At 36.7% G+C, this 19418-nt stretch overlaps 1 protein-coding gene across 2 annotated transcripts in view; it reads left to right on the top strand.

Moving 5' to 3' along the window:
- Positions 1–19418, top strand: part of DMD (dystrophin) — a 2426617-nt gene that overhangs the window by 1104122 nt on the left and 1303077 nt on the right. For both annotated transcript variants that reach the window (XM_072743155.1, XM_072743156.1), the window contains exons 24-26: positions 1977–2090; positions 3098–3253; positions 19165–19335. In XM_072743155.1, the coding sequence (XP_072599256.1) occupies positions 1977–2090; positions 3098–3253; positions 19165–19335 (441 nt within the window). The remainder of the gene's footprint in view (positions 1–1976; positions 2091–3097; positions 3254–19164; positions 19336–19418) is intronic.

The following is a 19418-nucleotide window of genomic DNA, read 5'->3' as shown; positions in this document are numbered from 1 at the left end:
GAGGGTCTAAGTACATGGTCCTTGCCAACAAGGAGCCCATATCCTAGTGAAGGGAAAAGGTGTGTTAGTTCCATATTGCTGTTGTAATGAGTCACTGCAAATTTAGTAGCTTCAAATGGCACAATTTTATTATCTTATGGTTCTGGAGGTCAGAAGTCCAAAATCAGCCTCAGTGGGCTAAAATCAAGGTGTAGGCAGGGCTGTGTCTTTTCTGGAGGCTTTTGCAGAAAATCCATTTCCTGGTCATTGTTAGCTTCTGGAAATGACAGACATTTCTTGCCTAATAGCCACTTCCTCTTTCTTCAAGGTGAGCATCTAAACAGCCTCTCTCTCTAGCTCTCCCCTTCCTGACCCCCTCTTAATATGGACCCTACAATTACATTGTGCCTGGCTAGATAACCCACAATGATCTCCCCATTTCCAAATATTTCATCTCATCTGCAGAGTATTTTTTGGCATGTAAAGGAACATTTTCACAAGTTCCAGGAATGACACATGAACATCTTGGGGAGGTCATGATTCAGCCAACACAGGCAGTAAATGAAACATTTTATTTTCATGTCTGGTATGGTAAATATTACGGCAACAGACAGAAAAGAATTCCAATATGACCTGAACAAAGGGGTCATGGAATGTTCTTGGAACAAATAGAATTTAGTCAGCTGATAGGGAGAGAAGATAGCTGACAAAATGAAGCCCTATGTCCAGTTAGCCAGAAGAGGTTCAGTACTGGTAAGACAAAAATATGTATTAATGATACATATGACTAGAAAAATGATCTAGGATTAGATAACGGATGGTCCTTGATGCCATGCTTTGGAATGTGGATTACAACCTAATGGTGATGGAGTTAAAAAAAATAATAATTTGGGACTGTTACTGTTACTTTAAAGGGGGAAAGATAGAAAAAGATAAGATAATATTTGTATTTTCAAAACATCACTGTGATAAGGAGGAGGAGGAGGGGAGAAAAATACTGATACTCATGTGGAGAATGGATTAGTGCAGGGAAAGATTGAGGCAGACACCAGAAAGAGCTAATGCACTAATCAAGGAGCCAATAATAAGATCTTAACTAGGATAGTAACGAGATGGAAGGCATGCAAAACCAGACTCAAGAGATATCGGCAAGATGATGATGAAAGTCTGAAGTTCTTAGATTTAGTCAAATACTTTTAAAAAGCATTATTATTAATCATATTGAAGGGAAAGCTTCTGTGAAGCACATATTTTCAATAGAAATTTAATTAAGAAGGGAGAAAATAGCACATCTGGGCAGCATATTTGAATTGTGTGGGAAATAAAGGAGCTCGAAAATCATACATTTGAAAAGTAGCCAAAAAAAGCAGTTGGGCAGGGGCAATATATTATGAAAGAATAATGAGAGGTTCTTGGCTATTTACAAATGATAAAAGGTGGCATTTTTCACCTGATCATTACTTCAGCCTGGCCAGGCAAATAAGAAATTAAAATCAGAAGTTTTCTCTTTAAAGATGACAAAAATCTTGTGTTTTGAAAAGTTCCCAACTGGAGGGACTATTTAAACTGTCAACTGTAGAAAACAATTTGTGGAAGTTCAGGTTTAGGGAGGCTATAAAGACACCATTACATTGAGTTTATTGTTCATAGTTTGTTTTATGTACTGTAAGGGCACATTGTTAGTATTATCATGAGTTGCTTTGTAACAAAATTTCTCTAGAGGGGGATATGATTTAATGTTCTCAAGAGTAACATCATAAAACCACATTTGGTAGTAATTTTTTATTTTTAACAATAGCAGACTTCATACACCAGTGCTCATACTGTAGACCATAAAAATGCAGTCTTGGTAAAAATATTCTTTTCCTGAAGAGCTACTTAGAGACATCCTTCAAACACAGGAATGGTTCCTTGGCCTATGTTCATAAATATCACTATGATGAATTACGTGAAGAGAAATCAGCACCCCAATGCTTAAAATGGGTCTCTGATTCTAGAATCACATAAAAACTCTGAAGAAATGGATCACTGAAGTCGATGTTTTCCTGAAGGAGGAATGGCCTGCCCTCGGGGATTCAGAAATTCTGAAAAGACAGCTGAAACAGTGCAGGGTAAGTTTATTCTATTTCCCCTATCATGCAAAGACTTTTATATGGAAGTTACTATTTGGTTTTGTCAGTGGTCCTTAGCCAGTGTGATTTTGCTCCCCTGGGGGATATTTAGCAACCTCTAGAGACATTTATGTCACAACTTGGAGTGGGGCAGATGCTACCAGTGTGTAGTGGATAGAGGTCAGGAATGCTTTATACATCTTACAATGTACAGAACAGCCCCTCTCAACAAGTTAGCCAGTCTAAAATGATGGTAGTGCAAACATTTAAAGACTAGGTTAAATAAATGAAGAACAGAAGAACATTATCTTTTACTCAACACTCATAAGATTATTTTACTATAAAAGACAGTATAATTTAAAGGCAAAGAATCCTTTTGAGCTATTTGTTATATTTTATTGCAGATTATTAGCCATACTATGTTGCTCTGCCCAGGCATATTGCACTGTACATAATGTAACACAATACAAATTTTTTGAAATAATATTCATTATACCATTGTCATGCAGTGGAAAGAAAGCAGTCTAGCTCTTTAAAGAATTTTCTTTGCAAATACAAGCTATTAAAAAAATAAGAAAACAAACCCAGCTTACAAATAACCTTCACACCCATCATGCTATAAACAATTGCTGCAATATCTTGCATTTGAAAACCAAAATCATTTCAAAAATAGTAATGTATAAAGCCCATCATTTTCACACATTTTTCTAACAAGGAATATTAAATTTATTTCCTTTTGTGTCTGATCTAAGTAGAATAGAGACAATTCCCTACTTCATTCACACCAGAAAAACCACTGAACAGTTTTTGCAAGGTTGAGACATAAATATGTATATATCCATAGGCGAGTGTGTACTAGAGTTTAAATTCTTAAAATCTTTAAAGAATTAAAGATTTTAAATTATGTGTAATGTCAAGAGTCCTGATTATATGTTTCCTATGTATGTCGCATTTCTAGTATATTGTGGTAATGTTTGCAGTGAGCCGAAATTGAATTATTTCCTTAGCTTTTAGTCAATGACATTCAGACCATCCAGCCTAGTCTCAACAGTGTCAATGAAGGGGCTCAGAAGATGAAGAATGAAGCAGAACCAGAGTTTGCTGGCAGACTTGAGACAGAGCTCCGAGAACTTAACACCCAGTGGGATTACATGTGCCGCCAGGTATGTACAGCCTCTTTTGCTGTGCCTTGTCTCCATTTAATTAAGCAAAATTTTCTTAAGGTCCCGCTTTACCACAGCCCTTTTTGAGAGTTTAATCTCTGAGTATACTGACACTTTAAAGCATGGTGAGTTCAAACTAGCCTTTATCTACCATAAAAAACACTTTTATAGCAGATATTTTAAATAGTACCTATTCATCTTACTGAGATCCTAAAACGACCTCCTTGAAGGCTGAACATACGGAATTGTAATGTTCTATTCTTAGACGTAATTTTGATTATATATTTTCTCCAGCACATAACTTTATAATAGTAATTGGGTTAGGAGAACATATTTTACACCTGTACACTGAGTACAGAAATAAGATGAATGACTCACCTATGTGTAGGTACAAATTATGATAAATAATTGTCACTTCTGATGATTAAGATAGGCATGTTTGGCTTCTCCATTGCATTTATTTCAGTAAATGAGATAAGGCTGGAAAATAGTTAAGAAAAGCTTATTGGGGGAAATCAACACAAAAATTCTACAATCTCATCTGAGTTTCTCGTTTTTATGCAGCAGAATGTTCTACCGGCATTTATTTTCAATTTCAAGATTACATTATGGAAAAGTAAATATTATATACACAAGTAGTGTATATCTAATACTTGTTCAAAAGATGAAATTTTGCCCTAAAGCAGTGGTTATTGTTCAATATACCAGTACCTTTTTTGAAGTTAATGAGAGGTTTCATCTTATGTGTATTAGAGGCAGTCAGTTTTTTGTTATTTCTAAGTAACCTTTCAAAGTTGAAAAGAAATCATGCCACAAGGCAAAAATTAAATTTGAAAAGGGAAAGAATTTAGAAAAGTAAAAGGCAAGGCAAGTCACCCAGCTAATACTGTCACTGGCAAATGTTCTATTAAGTCACAGACGAGATAGCCCTGGGTCAGCTAGCTTGCATTCTTCTCTGGAGTAAGCCAGTACTAGAAGGAATGTTTAGGAAAAAAATATTACTTAGGTAATAGATTATACGATTTGTGTTTTCCTGGAAGGCCAGTATGAAAGGTATTTGTTGAATGTTTCTAACAGATGGATGGAAGGAATAACACTTTAGAGCCTTTAGAGCCAGAGGGAAAAAACAACAGCAAGAAAGAGAAGTAAAGTCACCAGTATTACTGAGACCCCGAGGTTTTTACATTTTGGAGAAGTATAATTTTTGAAATATCTCTGGTCTTAAAATGTCCTTGTTTAAGACCTTATGTCTGCTATAAAATATACCACAGATTTGTCGTTTAAGAGGAGTGTTGTAAACACATTAGCCTGCTGCATAACAAAAATTCCATAGATCACATCCATGTTTTCATCCCATCCTGGAATATTTTGCATCTGTCTGGTTCTCCTTGGAATATCACACTGTGTAACACTCTGACCTTATTGCCAAATGACCCACACTTCTTTAGGAAGGTATCATGCACTGAAGAGAAGTAAGACCATACAGTAAAAGCAAGGAAGCCAAGTTTTGGTATTGGGCAAAATTCAGGGCTCCAGATAGAACTGGAAACAGATAGTAAATCTATGCATTACAGAAATGGCTACAATCAAAATGGGGTGTGATGTTCTTTCTTGGGTTAAAATTAACTCATTTGTTTTTAGATGCTAGAGTCTGGAAAAAAACATAAATAATTAGAGACAGATTTATCCAAATGCCTGATATACCGGGTGATATTTTTGAGATCCCATGATTTGATTTTGTAGGTATAAAATGGTTGACATTTTACGGTCTACAGTTTTTGTATCCAAATTTTAAAAAAATCAAGATTTTTAGTTATTTCTAAAATAAACAATAATCATTATTAAAATGCTCACAAATTAGTGAACCACACTCAAAAGAAGGAAGGGATAGAAGGAAGGAGTTTCATAATTATACATATCTTTACATTATTGTGTTTTATAGTTATTAAGGAAACTAATCATATGCATGAAAATACATAATTTATTTAGAGACACATTTTTTACTATTTATTTGTTACTTATTAGAATATTTACTTCAGTATGTATTATTAAACATTTTGTAACAGATGTAAGTGGGGAAGAAAATAAACATAATAAATATCTATCTTCATGGAGGGTATAGTTTAGTAGAGAAGATGGAAGTAAATGTATTAGCGTAATATCACACAAATGTCCAATTTTAATGTTCACAAATGCTCTGAAGTAAGCAATCAGAATGCTCTGAATCGGACTAAAGGAGGAGGGAATCTGCTTTTTCTTGGGTAGTCGGTAGAGCCTTTTCTGAAAAGGTGGAATTGAAGTTGATGCCTGATTAGTATGAAGAACCTGGCATTTGGTCATGGGGACAAGGGAATGTCTGGGTACGGAATGAAGGGGGAGAAATGACCGAAGTGGGAGAGAAGAGTGAGCATATAGGAGGAACAGAAGGGAAGCCTCTAAGTGGAGCAGCATGAGCCAGGAGAAACCTGGTGGGAAATAAGTCATGAACTGTCTCATAAGGTGCAGTGAGGATAGGGTATGCACTTGTCAAGTGCCCTGAGAAATGATTAGGCTTTTAGGTAGAGAAGCAGTATCATCTAAAGTGATGGTTCAAAACTTTGCTCTGTATTCCTGTTGTATATCTTTTTGTTGTCTGATTGCTGAGGCGAGGACTTCCAGGACTATGTTGAATAGCAGTGGTGAGAGTGGACATCCCTGTCTTGTTCCTGATCTTAGGGAAAAGGCTCCCAGTGCTTCCCCATTGAGAATGATATTTGCTGTGGGCTTTTCGTAGATGGCTTTTAAGATGTCGAGGAATGTTCCCTCTATCCCTATACTCTGAAGAGTTTTGATCAGGAATGGATGCTGTATTTTGTCAAATGCTTTCTCTGCATCTAATGAGAGGATCATATGGTTCTTGGTTTTTCTCTTGCTGATATGATGAATCACATTGATTGTTTTACGAGTGTTGAACCAGCCTTGTGTCCCAGGAATAAATCCTACTTGGTCATGGTGAATAATTTTCTTAATGTACTGTTGGATCCTATTGGCTCGTATCTTGTTGAGAATTTTTGCATCCATGTTCATCAGGGATATTGGTCTGTAATTCTCCTTTTTGGTGAGGTCTTTGGTTTTGGAATTAAGGTGATGCTGGCCTCACAGAACGAATTTGGACATACTCCATCTCTTTCTATCTTTCCAAACAGCTTTAGTAGAATAGGTATGGTTTCTTCTTTAAACGTTTGATATAATTCCCCTGGGAAGCCATCTGGCCCTGGACTCTTGTGTCTTGGGAGGTTTTTGATGACTGCTTCAATTTCCTCCCTGGTTATTGGCCTGTTCAGGTTTTCTACTTCTTCCTGTTCCAGTTTTGGTAGTTTGTGGCTTTCCAGGAATGCGTCCATTTCTTCTAGATTGCCTAATTTATTGGCGTATAGCTGTTCATAATATGTTTTTTAAATCATTTGTATTTCCTTAGTGTTGGTAGTGATCTCTCCTTTCACATTCATGATTTTATTAACTTGAGTCTTCTCTCTCTTCTTTTTAATAAGGCTGGCTAATGGTTTATCTATCTTATTAATTCTTTCCAAGAACCAACTCCTGGTTTTGTTGATCTGTTCCACAGTTCTTCTGGTCTCGTTTTCCTTGAGTTCTGCTCGAATCTTTATTAACTCTCTTCTTCTGCTGGGTGTAGGATCTATTTGCCGTTTTTATTCTAGCTCCTTTATGTGTAAGGTTAGCTTTTGTATTTGAGTTCTTTCCAGTTTTTGAATGGATGCTTGTATTGCGATGTATTTCCCCCTTAGGACTGCTTTTGCTGCATCCCAAAGATTTTGAACGGTTGTATCTTCATTCTCATTAGTTTCCATGAATCTTTTTTTAATTTATTCCTGTTGTATGAAGAATAGCCTGAAGGGGGCACAAGGGACATAGGGATTGCAGTTGTCCAGGTAGGAAGTAATACTGGCAAAGAACAGGGGGGGACATTAGTAGAGATTGAGAGACAGGAAGAAATTTGAAATATATAATCCTCTTGTGACATTTATGTTTGGTTCACTGTCCAAACCTCTCCCAGTATTTGTCCAGGCTCTTCCATAGAGATGGAGGTGATTTCAATACTTGTTGCTCTGTTTCTCATTACCATTTATCTCTATTTGTATTTTCCCATTATATATAGTAATTAGCATGTGGAAGGCATATGCTGTTCTGGGAAAACTGGACCAAAATTCTTGTGTGACTCAAAGTTTGTTGAAACTCTGTCCTCCAGAGTCTGTCTCCAGCAAGCTTACTTCACTCAGTGTGCTCAAGATGATGTTTATATAACATGGTCTTATTTTTTTTTTCTTATTTTTGCGAAGTAGGCAAATTCTTCCTTGTTGTATTTCTTATCAGGGCTTCTACACTCAAACCCATCTTTGACTATTATTCCTTTTCTAACATGACACACTACATTCTTCATTTAATCAGATCCTGTTAGAAATGACATATTTGCTGGTAAAGAGTGCCTGCTTCCAGTCCAGAGGCTGAGAGAAGGAGAAATCAAAGTGTATTCAGAGCTCCCTATTTTAAGCAACAGTGTTGGCCACAGTGCCTTTAACTAATGAAAGAAAGACTGGGGGCTAAGGAAGGAGCAAAATACTTCCATTTTGGTCATGTTTACTTTGGAGAAGTCGACAATCAGAAATGTATCTGGAATTCAAGTGGGATACTTGAAGTGGGCATACAAACTATGTACACAAACATAAAAATCTCATTCATATTAAGGTAAACTCCTATTTCACAGTGAAAAGATTGTCCAGACCCACTTCCCTGAAATGCTTGGCTAATAAAATTTAAAACTCTTACAGATGAAGAGGCTTTCTCATGGATAGAGAGTCAAACACAGTGTGTAAGACTAGGAGCTCCGGAACCATATTGCCTTGATTTAAATCTTGCCCCCACCATAAACTACTTCTGAGATCCTGGAAAAGCTGCTTATTCACTCTGTGCTTCAGTTTCCAGGTCTTTATAATGTGAGAGTATTAACACCTGCTTTATAAGAATTTTATGATCAAATGAGTTAATCATTTATTTATTTTATTTGAGAGAGAGAGAGAGAAAGTGTGGAGGAGGGAGGGGCAAAGGGTAGGGAAAGAGAGTCCTCAAGCAGACTCCCAGCTGAGCACAGAGCCTGACTTGGGGCTCAATCTCATGACCCTGAGATCATGACCTGCGCCAAAGTCAAGAGTCAGATGCTCAACTGAGTGAGTGAGCCACCTGGTTGACTGAAGTGAGTTAGTCTTTGTAAAATGTGTAGACTAGTACCTAAGACAGGGTAACCACTATGTACATGCTTGGTAAATAAAATAAATGTATATGGGATACCTGGGTGGCTCAGTGGTTGAGCATCTGCCTTTGGCTCAGGTCATGATCCTCGGGTCCAGGGATTGAGTCTCACATCAGGCTCCTTGTGAGGAGCCTGCTTCTCCCTCTGCCTATGTCTCTACCTCTCTCTGTGTGTCTCTCATGTATAAATAAATAAAATCTTTAAAAATGGACATGAAATAGACATAAGCTTGCATGTGTAAAATTATAAAATGTGTGTCATTTCTAGATAAATAGTGCATAATTATATATATATATTTTAATTTTTATTTATGATAGTCACAGAGAGAGAGAGAGAGACAGAGACAGAGACAGAGACAGAGACATAGGCAGAGGGAAAAGCAGGCTCCATGCACTGGGAGCCCGATGTGGGATTCGATCCCGGGTCTCCAGGATCGCGCCCTGGGCCAAAGGCAGGCGCTAAACTGCTGCGCCACCCAGGGATCCCATAATTATATATTTTAATTAATAGCAGGTATAGATTTATAATAGTTATCAAGAAACACTGGATCTAGAGATTTAGAAGGATATTATTCAGGTAACTTGCAAATCATAGTCATTTTCTCACTCAGCAAAACTTTTGGGTAAAATCATCCACAGATCTCTGGGTCCCTCTTCCTTATTTCTTGAGTATTTTAATAGCTTACTGTCATTCTTGTCATAATTCTTGGGGATTTCAATATCTTTGCAGATGATGCTTCTAGTTCCTGAGCCATCAGTTCCTCAATAGCCCCTGCAACGATTTTATCTTCCACTCTACCTCAGCTACCCATTTCCAGCCTGTTAACCTTGCCATTGTCATTACCATTACTATCGAACATCCTCCTACCTCTTGAATCAAAAATACTTTTCTTTCCTCTACTGGATCATTTCTATCAGTAGGGAGTTATGCTGTAATATCTCCTGTTATTAAAAAATCCACTTGGGGTGCCTGGCTGGCTCAGTCAGTGGAACATATGACTCTTGACCTCGGGGTTGTGAGTTTGAGCCCCACGTTGGGTGTAGAGATTACTTAAAAATAAAATCTTAAGAAAATACTCCTTTTGTCTCACATTCCCTCCTCTCCTCTCACCTCTCCATTTCTGTTTCCATTTACAGAAACTTTCTTTTCATACCACTCATCCCATTCGCTCTTGAATGCTCCCTAATTGATTTTTCATCCTCATCACTGCACTGAAATGGTTTTTGGCATGGTCACCAGTGAATTTGCATCATTAAATTCATTACTTAGTCTTTATCTTCATTTGATTGGCTCCTCTATCATCACTCTCTCTTGGTTCTCTATTAGTCTGCCTTCAGGTTCCATGACCACTCTTAATACCTTTGATGGTTCTTTTGCCTTGACCTCTAAACTTGGAATCACTCCAGGGCTCCTTCTTTGGACTTATCTTCCTTATCACTACTCACTCCATTGGTAAACTCTTTCAGCCTTGTGGCTTTAAATGTTGCCTGTAAGTTGTTGCTTTCACAATTTTGTTGCAATCTGAATGTTTTCTTGAATCCTGGATCTGCATATCCATCTCCCGACTCAATGCCTCCATACTGATGAATAGACAGATTAAATCTAGCATGCCCTCCAGATTCCTTACATAGTCTTCAGTCTCCTACCCTAATAGTCTTCCTGAAACAACAAATGACAGCTCCATCTTTCCATTTATCCCAGCCATAACCTTTGACTCAAGTCTTCTTGTCTCTTTATGCCTTTGTGGGAGCTGTGCAATCCAGCACCATATGCCTAGGTACTTGGGAGGAATCTCACCCACTTACAAATCTAGTAATTGTTATACAGATCTCAGTCCTGTCTGTTCACCCTGCAGTAGTCCATAAACTAGCTCCAGCTCCTTTCAGCCATGGTCTGATAGCCCCTAGAGAACACTGACTTAGACAATCACCCATGGAAAACAGAGCCTTGTGGAAGTCCAAGAGCCCAGTGGAGAAGATATAATGCACTGTCGGAACAAAAACATTTAAAGCTGGATGGATTGGAGAGGGTAAAGGGAAAGGTTTGACTTTACTTGCATCCCTCCTCCCCCAAGGCAGCATAGGTCTGTGCCAAGACAGCCCTTCTCAGAACCATGATTTCTCCCTTGTGGAAAGGTAAGACTATGTGAGTGAGTGTCCAGCTTCCCCAGCTATGTGGGATGTTATTAAAGAGGCATATTTTTCTCTCCTCCATCCATGGTACTGAGCTGTGAGTTACACTACAGAGGGGTAGTGAGCGGGCTGGAAGAACAGCGACCAGGGCTGGGAATTGTATTAAAAGTACACAGACCATACTAATATCACTGATTCCATCAGGAGGTCTGCCAGCCAGCTGCTGGGGTCACTCTGACTGGTGATTTCCCCCAACTTCAAGAGCACTCCCAGTGCCTTACAAGACATATACACACATGCATCCCAGTACTGTGGCTGACTCTCTGTGCATACTCTGGATGGTGACAAGGGCCAGCTTTTGTAGGAAGCTAATGAGCATCCACACAAGGTTGGTGTAAATCTGTAGGCCTTGGAGAGACCACAAACCTGAGCACTTAGCACCATTCTCTGGAAAACAAAAGGGAGGCTGTGAATCCCTGGTCTGGGGTTTTGCAGGATAGAGAAGCCATATAAGCTTAAGAATTCTGCCACAAGAGGGAGCTAGTATGTGAAACAGTCCTATTCGTAGAAGGTCTTAGCCTCAGAATCCCTAGCAAGGCTGACAGAAGGCATTTATCTTCTGAAGGCAGATAGTAAAGACTGGAGGAGATGACTTTTACTGTGAACGTAAAGACAATGTTGCCAGACTTCAAGGAACATGGAGAATCAAGGAATCATGCTACTACCAAAGGATCATAATAATTTTTCGAGTAACCAACCTCAAGGACATGAAGATCTGCAGCTCATCTGAAAAGAGTTCAGAATAGTTGTTCTAAGGAAACTCAGTGAGCTGTAGGAAAACAAGGACTATTCAGTTAAAATAGGAAAATAATACATGAACAAAATGAGAAATTTTAAAAATATATAAATCATAAAAACAAATCTGAGAGCTGAAGAATACAATGAAAGGAATGGAAAATGTAATAAAGAGCATTAATAGTGGAATGGATCAAGTGGAAGAAAAAAATCTATGAAGTAGAAAACAGGACTTTTGAAATTGTCTGGTCAGAGGAGAATGGGGAAAAAGTGAATAAACCTATGTGCTCTTCTCTCTTTCAAGAGGAGTTATTTGTGATTTATTAGAGTCCCAGAAGGAGAAGAGAGGAATAAGGGGACAGAAAGCTTATTTATGGAAATAATGGCTGCAAACTTCTCAAATCTGGAGAGACATGTGACTATCCAAATTCATGAGGCTTGTAAGTCACCATAAGAATTCAGCTCTGAAACATCTTCCCCAAAAGCCACTAAAAATAAAATAGCCATTTATTTTATCAGCAAAATGAGTTTATTTTCAAAGAAGAGAGGGGATGCAATTCAGGGTAATTAAACTATGGCAAACCACAGGCAAGTCTGAAAAGACATAAGTAAGGTCAGCTTTTATTAGGTTTTAGGGTGAAATTGGGGAAGGCTGTTTTGAGCAAAAGTTTATTAGAGGAGGATAAGAGTTTAGTTTAAGGATGTGGCAATTTCTCATCGGCTGCAGGCATTGGTTAGCACATTGTTCCTGGAGTAAGAAGAGTGTTTCCTTCTTCTTGCTGGTTATGTAGGCTGCAGGGAATGGTACATGTGTGACAGCTCCCCCTTCATGGCTTCCTGACTCCATTTTAAATGAGGCTTCCTCTACTCATTTTCACACTTTTGCCTACAAGAGAACCTTATAATGCTTTTATTGGATTTCTCAGCAAAAACCTTACATGCCAGGATAGAGTGGGAATATATATCTAAAGTGTTGAAAGAAAAATGCTAACCAAGAATACACAATCTGGCAAAGTAGTCTTTCAAAAATGAAGGAGAGAGAAAGTTTTTTATAGAGACATAAAAGCTGAGGGAGTTCATTGCCATAGACCTACCTTAGAAGAAATATTGAAAGGAGTTCAAACTGAAATTAAGGGATCTTAATTAGTGACAAGAAAACATGAAAATGTATTACATACTGTATACACTACATTAATAGAATGAAGATAAAAAGCATATCTCAGTAGATGCAGAAAAAGCATTTGACAAATTTGACAAACTTTGACATCCTTTCCTGATAAATACTTAATAAATTCCATACAAAAGGAACACCCCTGAACATAATAGAAACCATATATGATAAGTATACAGCCAATATCATACTTAGTAGTGAAAAGCAGAAAACTTTTCCTCTCAGATCAGGAACAAGACAAGGGTACCCACCTTCACCACTCCTATTTAAATTAGTACTGTAAATTCTAGTGAAAGCAATTAGGAAAGAAAAAGAAATAAAGGCATCCAAATTAGTAAAGAAGCAATGAAATTGTCTGTTTGCAGATGTTGTGTTCTTATATATAGAAAATCCTGAAGACTCCACCAAAAAAATTATAATAAACATTTTCAGTAAAGTTGCAGTATATAAGTAGACAAATTATGAAAAGAGCCCAAGTGTCCATCTACTGATAAATGGAGAGAGAAGATGTGGTATCCATATACAATGGAATATTAGTTATCAAAAAGAATAAAATCTCAGCATTTGCAGTGACATGGATGGAACTAGAGTGTAGTATGCTAAGTGAAACAAGTCAGAGAAAGACAAATACCACATGAATTCACTCATGTGGAATTTAAAAAACCAAACAAACACCAAACAAAAACCAAACAGATGGAACAACTGGGTAGCTCAGTCATTAAGTGTTCAACTCCTGATTTCAGCTCAGGTCATGATCTCAGGATTGTGAGGTTGAGCTATGCATCGAGCTCCACACCCAGCACAGACTACTTATGAATCTGTCCCTCCCTCTCCCTCTGTCCCTCCCAGACCCCTGCTCACGTGCATGCATGCTTTCTCTCAAAATATGTACATACATACGTATATATAGTTGAACATATGGGAAGGGGGAGAAAGAGAGAGGCAAACCATAAGAGACTCTTAGCTATGGGGAACAAACTGAGGGTTGCAGAGGGAAGGTGGGCGGGAGATGGGTTAAATGGGTGATGGATATTAAGGAGGGCACTGTGATAAATGTTGGTTGTTATATGTAAGTGATGAATCACTAAATTCTACTCCTGAAACCAATATTACATTATATGGTAACTAACTAGAATTTAAATAAAAACTTAAAACAAGTTACAGTATACATAATCAATGCATAGAACTATGCAGAAAGTTATATTTCTATACAGTAACAACAAAATATCTGAAAAAGAAATCAAATAATCCCATTTATGATAGTATCAAAAACAAAAGAGTTAAGGAATAAGTTTAACCAAGGAGGTGAAAGATACATAATATGAAAACTATAGAACTTTAATGAAAGAAATTTAAAAGGGCACAAATAAATGGAAAGATATCCTGTGTTGATGGATCAAAGAGTTCATATTGTTAAAATGTTCATACTACCCAAAGCCATTTATAGAATCATTACAGTCTCAAAATTCTAATGGCATTTTTTTCTCAGAAATAGAACATTCTTAAAATTATAGGGAACCTCAAAAGACCTCAAATGACCAAAACCATCTTGAGAAAGAAGAACAAACTTAGAGACCTCAAACTTCCGATTTCAAACTGTATTACCAAGCTGTAGTAATAGAAACAGTATGGTACCAGCCTAAATATAGACACATAGACCAGTGGAAGGGAATTGAGAGCCTATAAATAAACTCTCATGTACACAGTCAACTAATATTTGACCAGGGAGTCAAATATACTCAACAAGAAAGAGAGAAGTCTCTTCAATAAATAGTATTGGGGAAAAAAATGGATATTCTCACACCAAAGAATGCAATTAGATTCCCATCTTACACCACAAGAATTAACACAAAAAGTGTCAAACACTTAAAAGACCTGAAACCATAAAACTTTTAGAAGAAAACAGGGAGAAAGTTCTTTGATATTGGTCATGGCAATGATTTTCTTGGATGTGACGCCAAGGCACAGGCAACAAAAGAAAAATTTAACATCAAACCGAAATTATATATATAGTATATATTTATATATATAAATATATTAAAGATTTTATTTATTTATTAATGAAAGACACACAGAGAGAGGCAGAGACATAGGCAGAGGGAGGAGCAGGCTCCATGCAGGGAGCCCAATATGGGACTCGATCCTGGGATTCCAGGATCACACCCTGGGCCGAAGGCAGGCAATCAACCGCTGAGCCACCCAGGTGTCCCAAACCAAAATTATAGATGCATGTCAAAAGAAACAATCAACAAAATTAAAACACAACCTAGAGAGCGAGAGAAAATATTTTCAAACCATGTATGTGATAAGGGATTATTAGCTAAAATATATAAGGAATTTATACAACTCAATAAAACAAAGCAAAACAATATGATTTAAAAATGTGCTAAGAAACTGAATACTCCTTCCAAAGACAACATACCAATGGCCAAAAGTTACATGAAAAGATGCTCAACATCACTAATCATCAGGGAAATGCAAGTCAATGCTGCAGTGAGATATATCCTCATATCTATTAGAATAGCAGTCATCAGAAAGGGAAAGAGATAAAAAATGTTGGTGAGGATGTGGAGAAAAGGGAACCCATGTGTGGTGTTGGTGGGGATGTAAATTACTACAACACTGTGGAAAACAGTATGAAGGTTCCTCAAAAAATTTTTTAAAATAGAGCTACCAGTAATCTGATTTGTGTGTGGGTATATTCCCAAAAGAAGTGAAATCCAAATCTCGAAGAGATATTTGCATCTCCATGTTCATTATAGCATTATGATTCACAATAGTCAAGATATGGAAACAACCTAAGTGTACATCAGTGGATGCCCGGATAAAGATGTGGTATACATACATATATACATATATGTTTGTGTATATACATACGCTTATACATACATGCATATGATGGAGCATTAATCAGTAATGAGGAAAGAGGAAATCATGCAATTTGCATAAATTTGGATGGACTTTGAGGACATTATGCTAAGTGATATAAGTCAAAAAACAAATATTGTATGATCCTACTGAATATGTGGAATCTAAAAAAACTGAGCTATAGATTAGAGTAGTGGTGATGGTTGACAGGTCTGGGAGGTGAGGTAAATGGAAAGATTTCAGTCAAATGTTACAAACTTTCAGTTATACACAGAGCAAGTTCTTGGGATCTATCTATCTATACAGCATGGTGACTATAGTTAGCAATATATACTTAAAAATTGCTAAGAGCATAGATCTTAAATGTTCTCATCACAACAAGAAAAAAATGGTAATCACGCGAGGTAATGGAGGTATTAACTAATCCTATTTTGGTAATCACTTCACAATATACATGTGTATCAAATCCCCATGTTGCACACCTTAAACTTACACAATGTTGTATGTCAGTTACACCTAAATAAAGCCAGGGTGGTGGGAGAAGTGGAATGAGGAGGACAGTACTGAATGTTAGATTTAGAGATTCTAGAACAGGAAACATGAAGAACTTTCTGTTTTATAATCTGAGGTGTGACCCTGGAATCTGAAACTGTGGGGGGATAGATTGGGCAATTTCAGGCTAGAATGTTGGCATCACTGATATGATAATGGTAAGCAAAAAATTGTCCAAACCTTTATATAGAAATCCTTCTAAAATATGAAACACCAAAATTTCATATCTCTGTCTGATCAGGCATAGAGCTGTGGAATGTTTAGTTTGGAAAAGACCTTGGAAATCATCTGGTCCACCTGTTAGGTTAGTGACAGAGCAGAGATAAAGAAAAACAAGTTGATGTCTCTAGGCTTACTTAACTAAGCTAATGATTGAGTCCAGATGTCCTGATCTCAGAGCTAATGTTCTTTTCAATATATTTGTGCTGTCACCTCAGAATGACTTCCTGCCTGATTTTCCTTAAAAAAATCGCCCCTTATCCCTTTCTTCTGGTTTAAATAGTATCATATATATATATATGTATATAATATATAATATATAATATATATTTTACTACAAGTCTTTGGCTAAGTTCCATTAGTCATTCTAATATTATTGTCTCTTTGCCAACTGCTTGAAAAGATTACAAGAGAACATCTAAGTAGAAATTGAATAACCTGTTTACTTATGCCAATTATAGGCTCATTGATTATGCAAATAGCCTTTATACTTTAATTAGTTTAACTGTTAGACATATTGTTCTAGCTATGTCACAGAGAGCATTTATTTACATTTCAGTAGATCAGGCACTGCATTCACCAAGGAGAGTAAAGAATTTAAAGTCGTTTTAATTAAATTGTATCAGGCTTAAGATGGTTGTAAAGAATAAGGAGAATTAATATGGTTCTGCACATATTTAGTATTTGGTAAAGTACATGAAAGCTTCACTACACTAAAACTATGCATTATATATTAAGACTGTACAATTAAAACTCCATTACTTAGAAGATAGAACTCTACTTAATTTTTTTCTCTTAATTTTTTACTCTTTTAGAAAAGAATTAACGTTATTGGATTAGATTTCCTTTTTAAGGTAAAAGTGAAACAATATATAATTATTCCAGTACCAAACTGAGATTTTTTTCCCTCAGTGGGTACAACAGGGTACTTTGTAGCAAAGGGATTAACATGCCCAATTTTCTTGTAGATATTTAAAATTTTGCTAGTTTTCTGGTTAATAAGTAATACATTCATTTGTAAAAAGTACTTCAGAAATGTATGAGGCTTTAAAAGCACAAGTCTACTCCCACCACCACACTTACTGTTTTGCAACCTGCTTTTTAAACTTAAAGTTATATACCGAACCACTTTCACTTCAGTACAAATGTATTGGTGCTACATAGTATCCCATTTTGTGTACATGTGTATCTCACAATTTAGTTAACTAATCCTCCACAAAAGCTCATTGGATCTATTTCTGATACGTGGCTTTCTTCAAAGCTGAATTCAACAGTGTTCATGCCACTTTGTATTTCTGTAGTGTTGGTTGTGATCTCTCTTCTCTCATTTGTAATTATATTTGTTTGGGTTCTTTCTCTTTTTGATAAGCCTGGGTGGGGGTGTATCGATTTTATTAACCATTTCAAAGAACCAGCTCCTTGTTTCCTTGATCTGTTCTAGTGGTTTGTGGCTTTTTTGTTTGTTTGTATATATAATTTGTAATTATGTACATATTTAATTTATTTATGCTCTAATCTTTAAATTTTCCCTTCTTCTACTGACTTTAGGCTTCATTTGCTGTTCTTTTCCTAGCTCCTATAGGTGTAAAGCTAGTTTGTGTATTTGAGATTTATCTGGCTTCTTAGGTGGGCCTCTATTGCTATGAGCTTCCCTTGTAGGACTGCCTTTGCAGCATCCCAGGGGTTTTGGACTATTTTGTTTTCATTTTCATTTGTTTACCTGTATTTTTTATTTCTTGTTTGATTTCCTAGTTAGCCCATTCATTCTTTTTTTTATTGGAGTTCAATTTGCCAACATATAGCATAACACCCAGTGCTCATCCCATCAAGTGCCCCCCTCAGTGCCTGTCCCCAGTCACCCCCACCCCCCGCCCACCTCCCTTTCCAACACCCCTTGTTCCTTTCCCAAAGTTAGGAGTCTCTCATGTTCTCTCTCCCTTTCTGATATTCCCATTCATTCTTTACTAGGATCTTCTTTAACCTCCATGTATTTGTGGTCTTTCTAAATTTTTTCTTGTGGTTGACTTCAAGTTTCATAGCATTGTGGTCTGAAAAGATGCATGGTAGGGTCTCAGTCTTTTTGTTTTTGGTGAGGGCTGATTTGTGACTCAGTATGTGATCTGTTCTGGAGAATGTCCCATGAGCACTTGAAGAGAGTGTATTCTGCTGCTTTAGGATGGAATGTTCTGAATATATCTGTTAAGTCCATCTGTTCCAGAATGATATTCAAAGCCATTATTCCTTTACTGATTTTCTGTTTAGATCATCTGTCCACTGCTGCATGTGGGATATTAAAGTCCCCTACCATTATTGTGTTATTATCAATGTGAATTTCTTTATGCTTGTTATTAATTGTTTTATAAATTTCGGTGCTCCCACATTGGGGGTATAAATGTTTACAGTTTTTCCTCCAACTGTACACTGTATTTTGTGTGATACATTTTGTAAAGTAAAAGAGTAAAAATATTTAAAAAATTAAGTGGAGGAGTCAGATTCAGATTTATTAAAATTAGAAATTGTCCAGTAAATTTACATATCCAATGGAAACATATTATGAAAAAGTTATTTTCTCTATTCTTTATTCACAGAAAAACATAGCTATACACAACAGCTAAATTATAGTCATGGGAGAATACATTCATTTTATTACATATGCCAAGTAAATGGCTGTATCTTATTTTAACACTTCTGTGAAATTAAGCATAACCAATAGCCATGAGTTATTTCCTCATTCATATGAACTTTTTTACATCTTGCTTCATCTTTTCTATCTGATTCTGTTATTTACAGACTGTTCAGTAATAATATAACAATAATGTTTTGTGACTTTGAATATTCATGCTTTGCTTGTTGGTTTATTTTATGGAAGGTCTATGCCAGGAAGGAAGCCTTAAAAGGAGGTTTGGATAAAACTGTAAGTCTTCAGAAAGATCTGTCAGAGATGCATGAGTGGATGACACAAGCCGAAGAAGAATACCTAGAGAGAGATTTCGAATACAAGACCCCTGATGAATTACAGACAGCAGTTGAAGAGATGAAGGTAAAATAAACCAAATACAATGAAGCAAAGAAAGAAAAAAAAAGATGCAACATTGCTTGACACTGTGATTCTACACTCTGCTA

The sequence above is a fragment of the Vulpes vulpes genome, chromosome X, assembly GCF_048418805.1.
Source record: "Vulpes vulpes isolate BD-2025 chromosome X, VulVul3, whole genome shotgun sequence".
NCBI classification, from domain to species: Eukaryota; Metazoa; Chordata; class Mammalia; order Carnivora; family Canidae; genus Vulpes; species Vulpes vulpes.
This window is presented reverse-complemented; position numbering and strand designations above follow the sequence as displayed.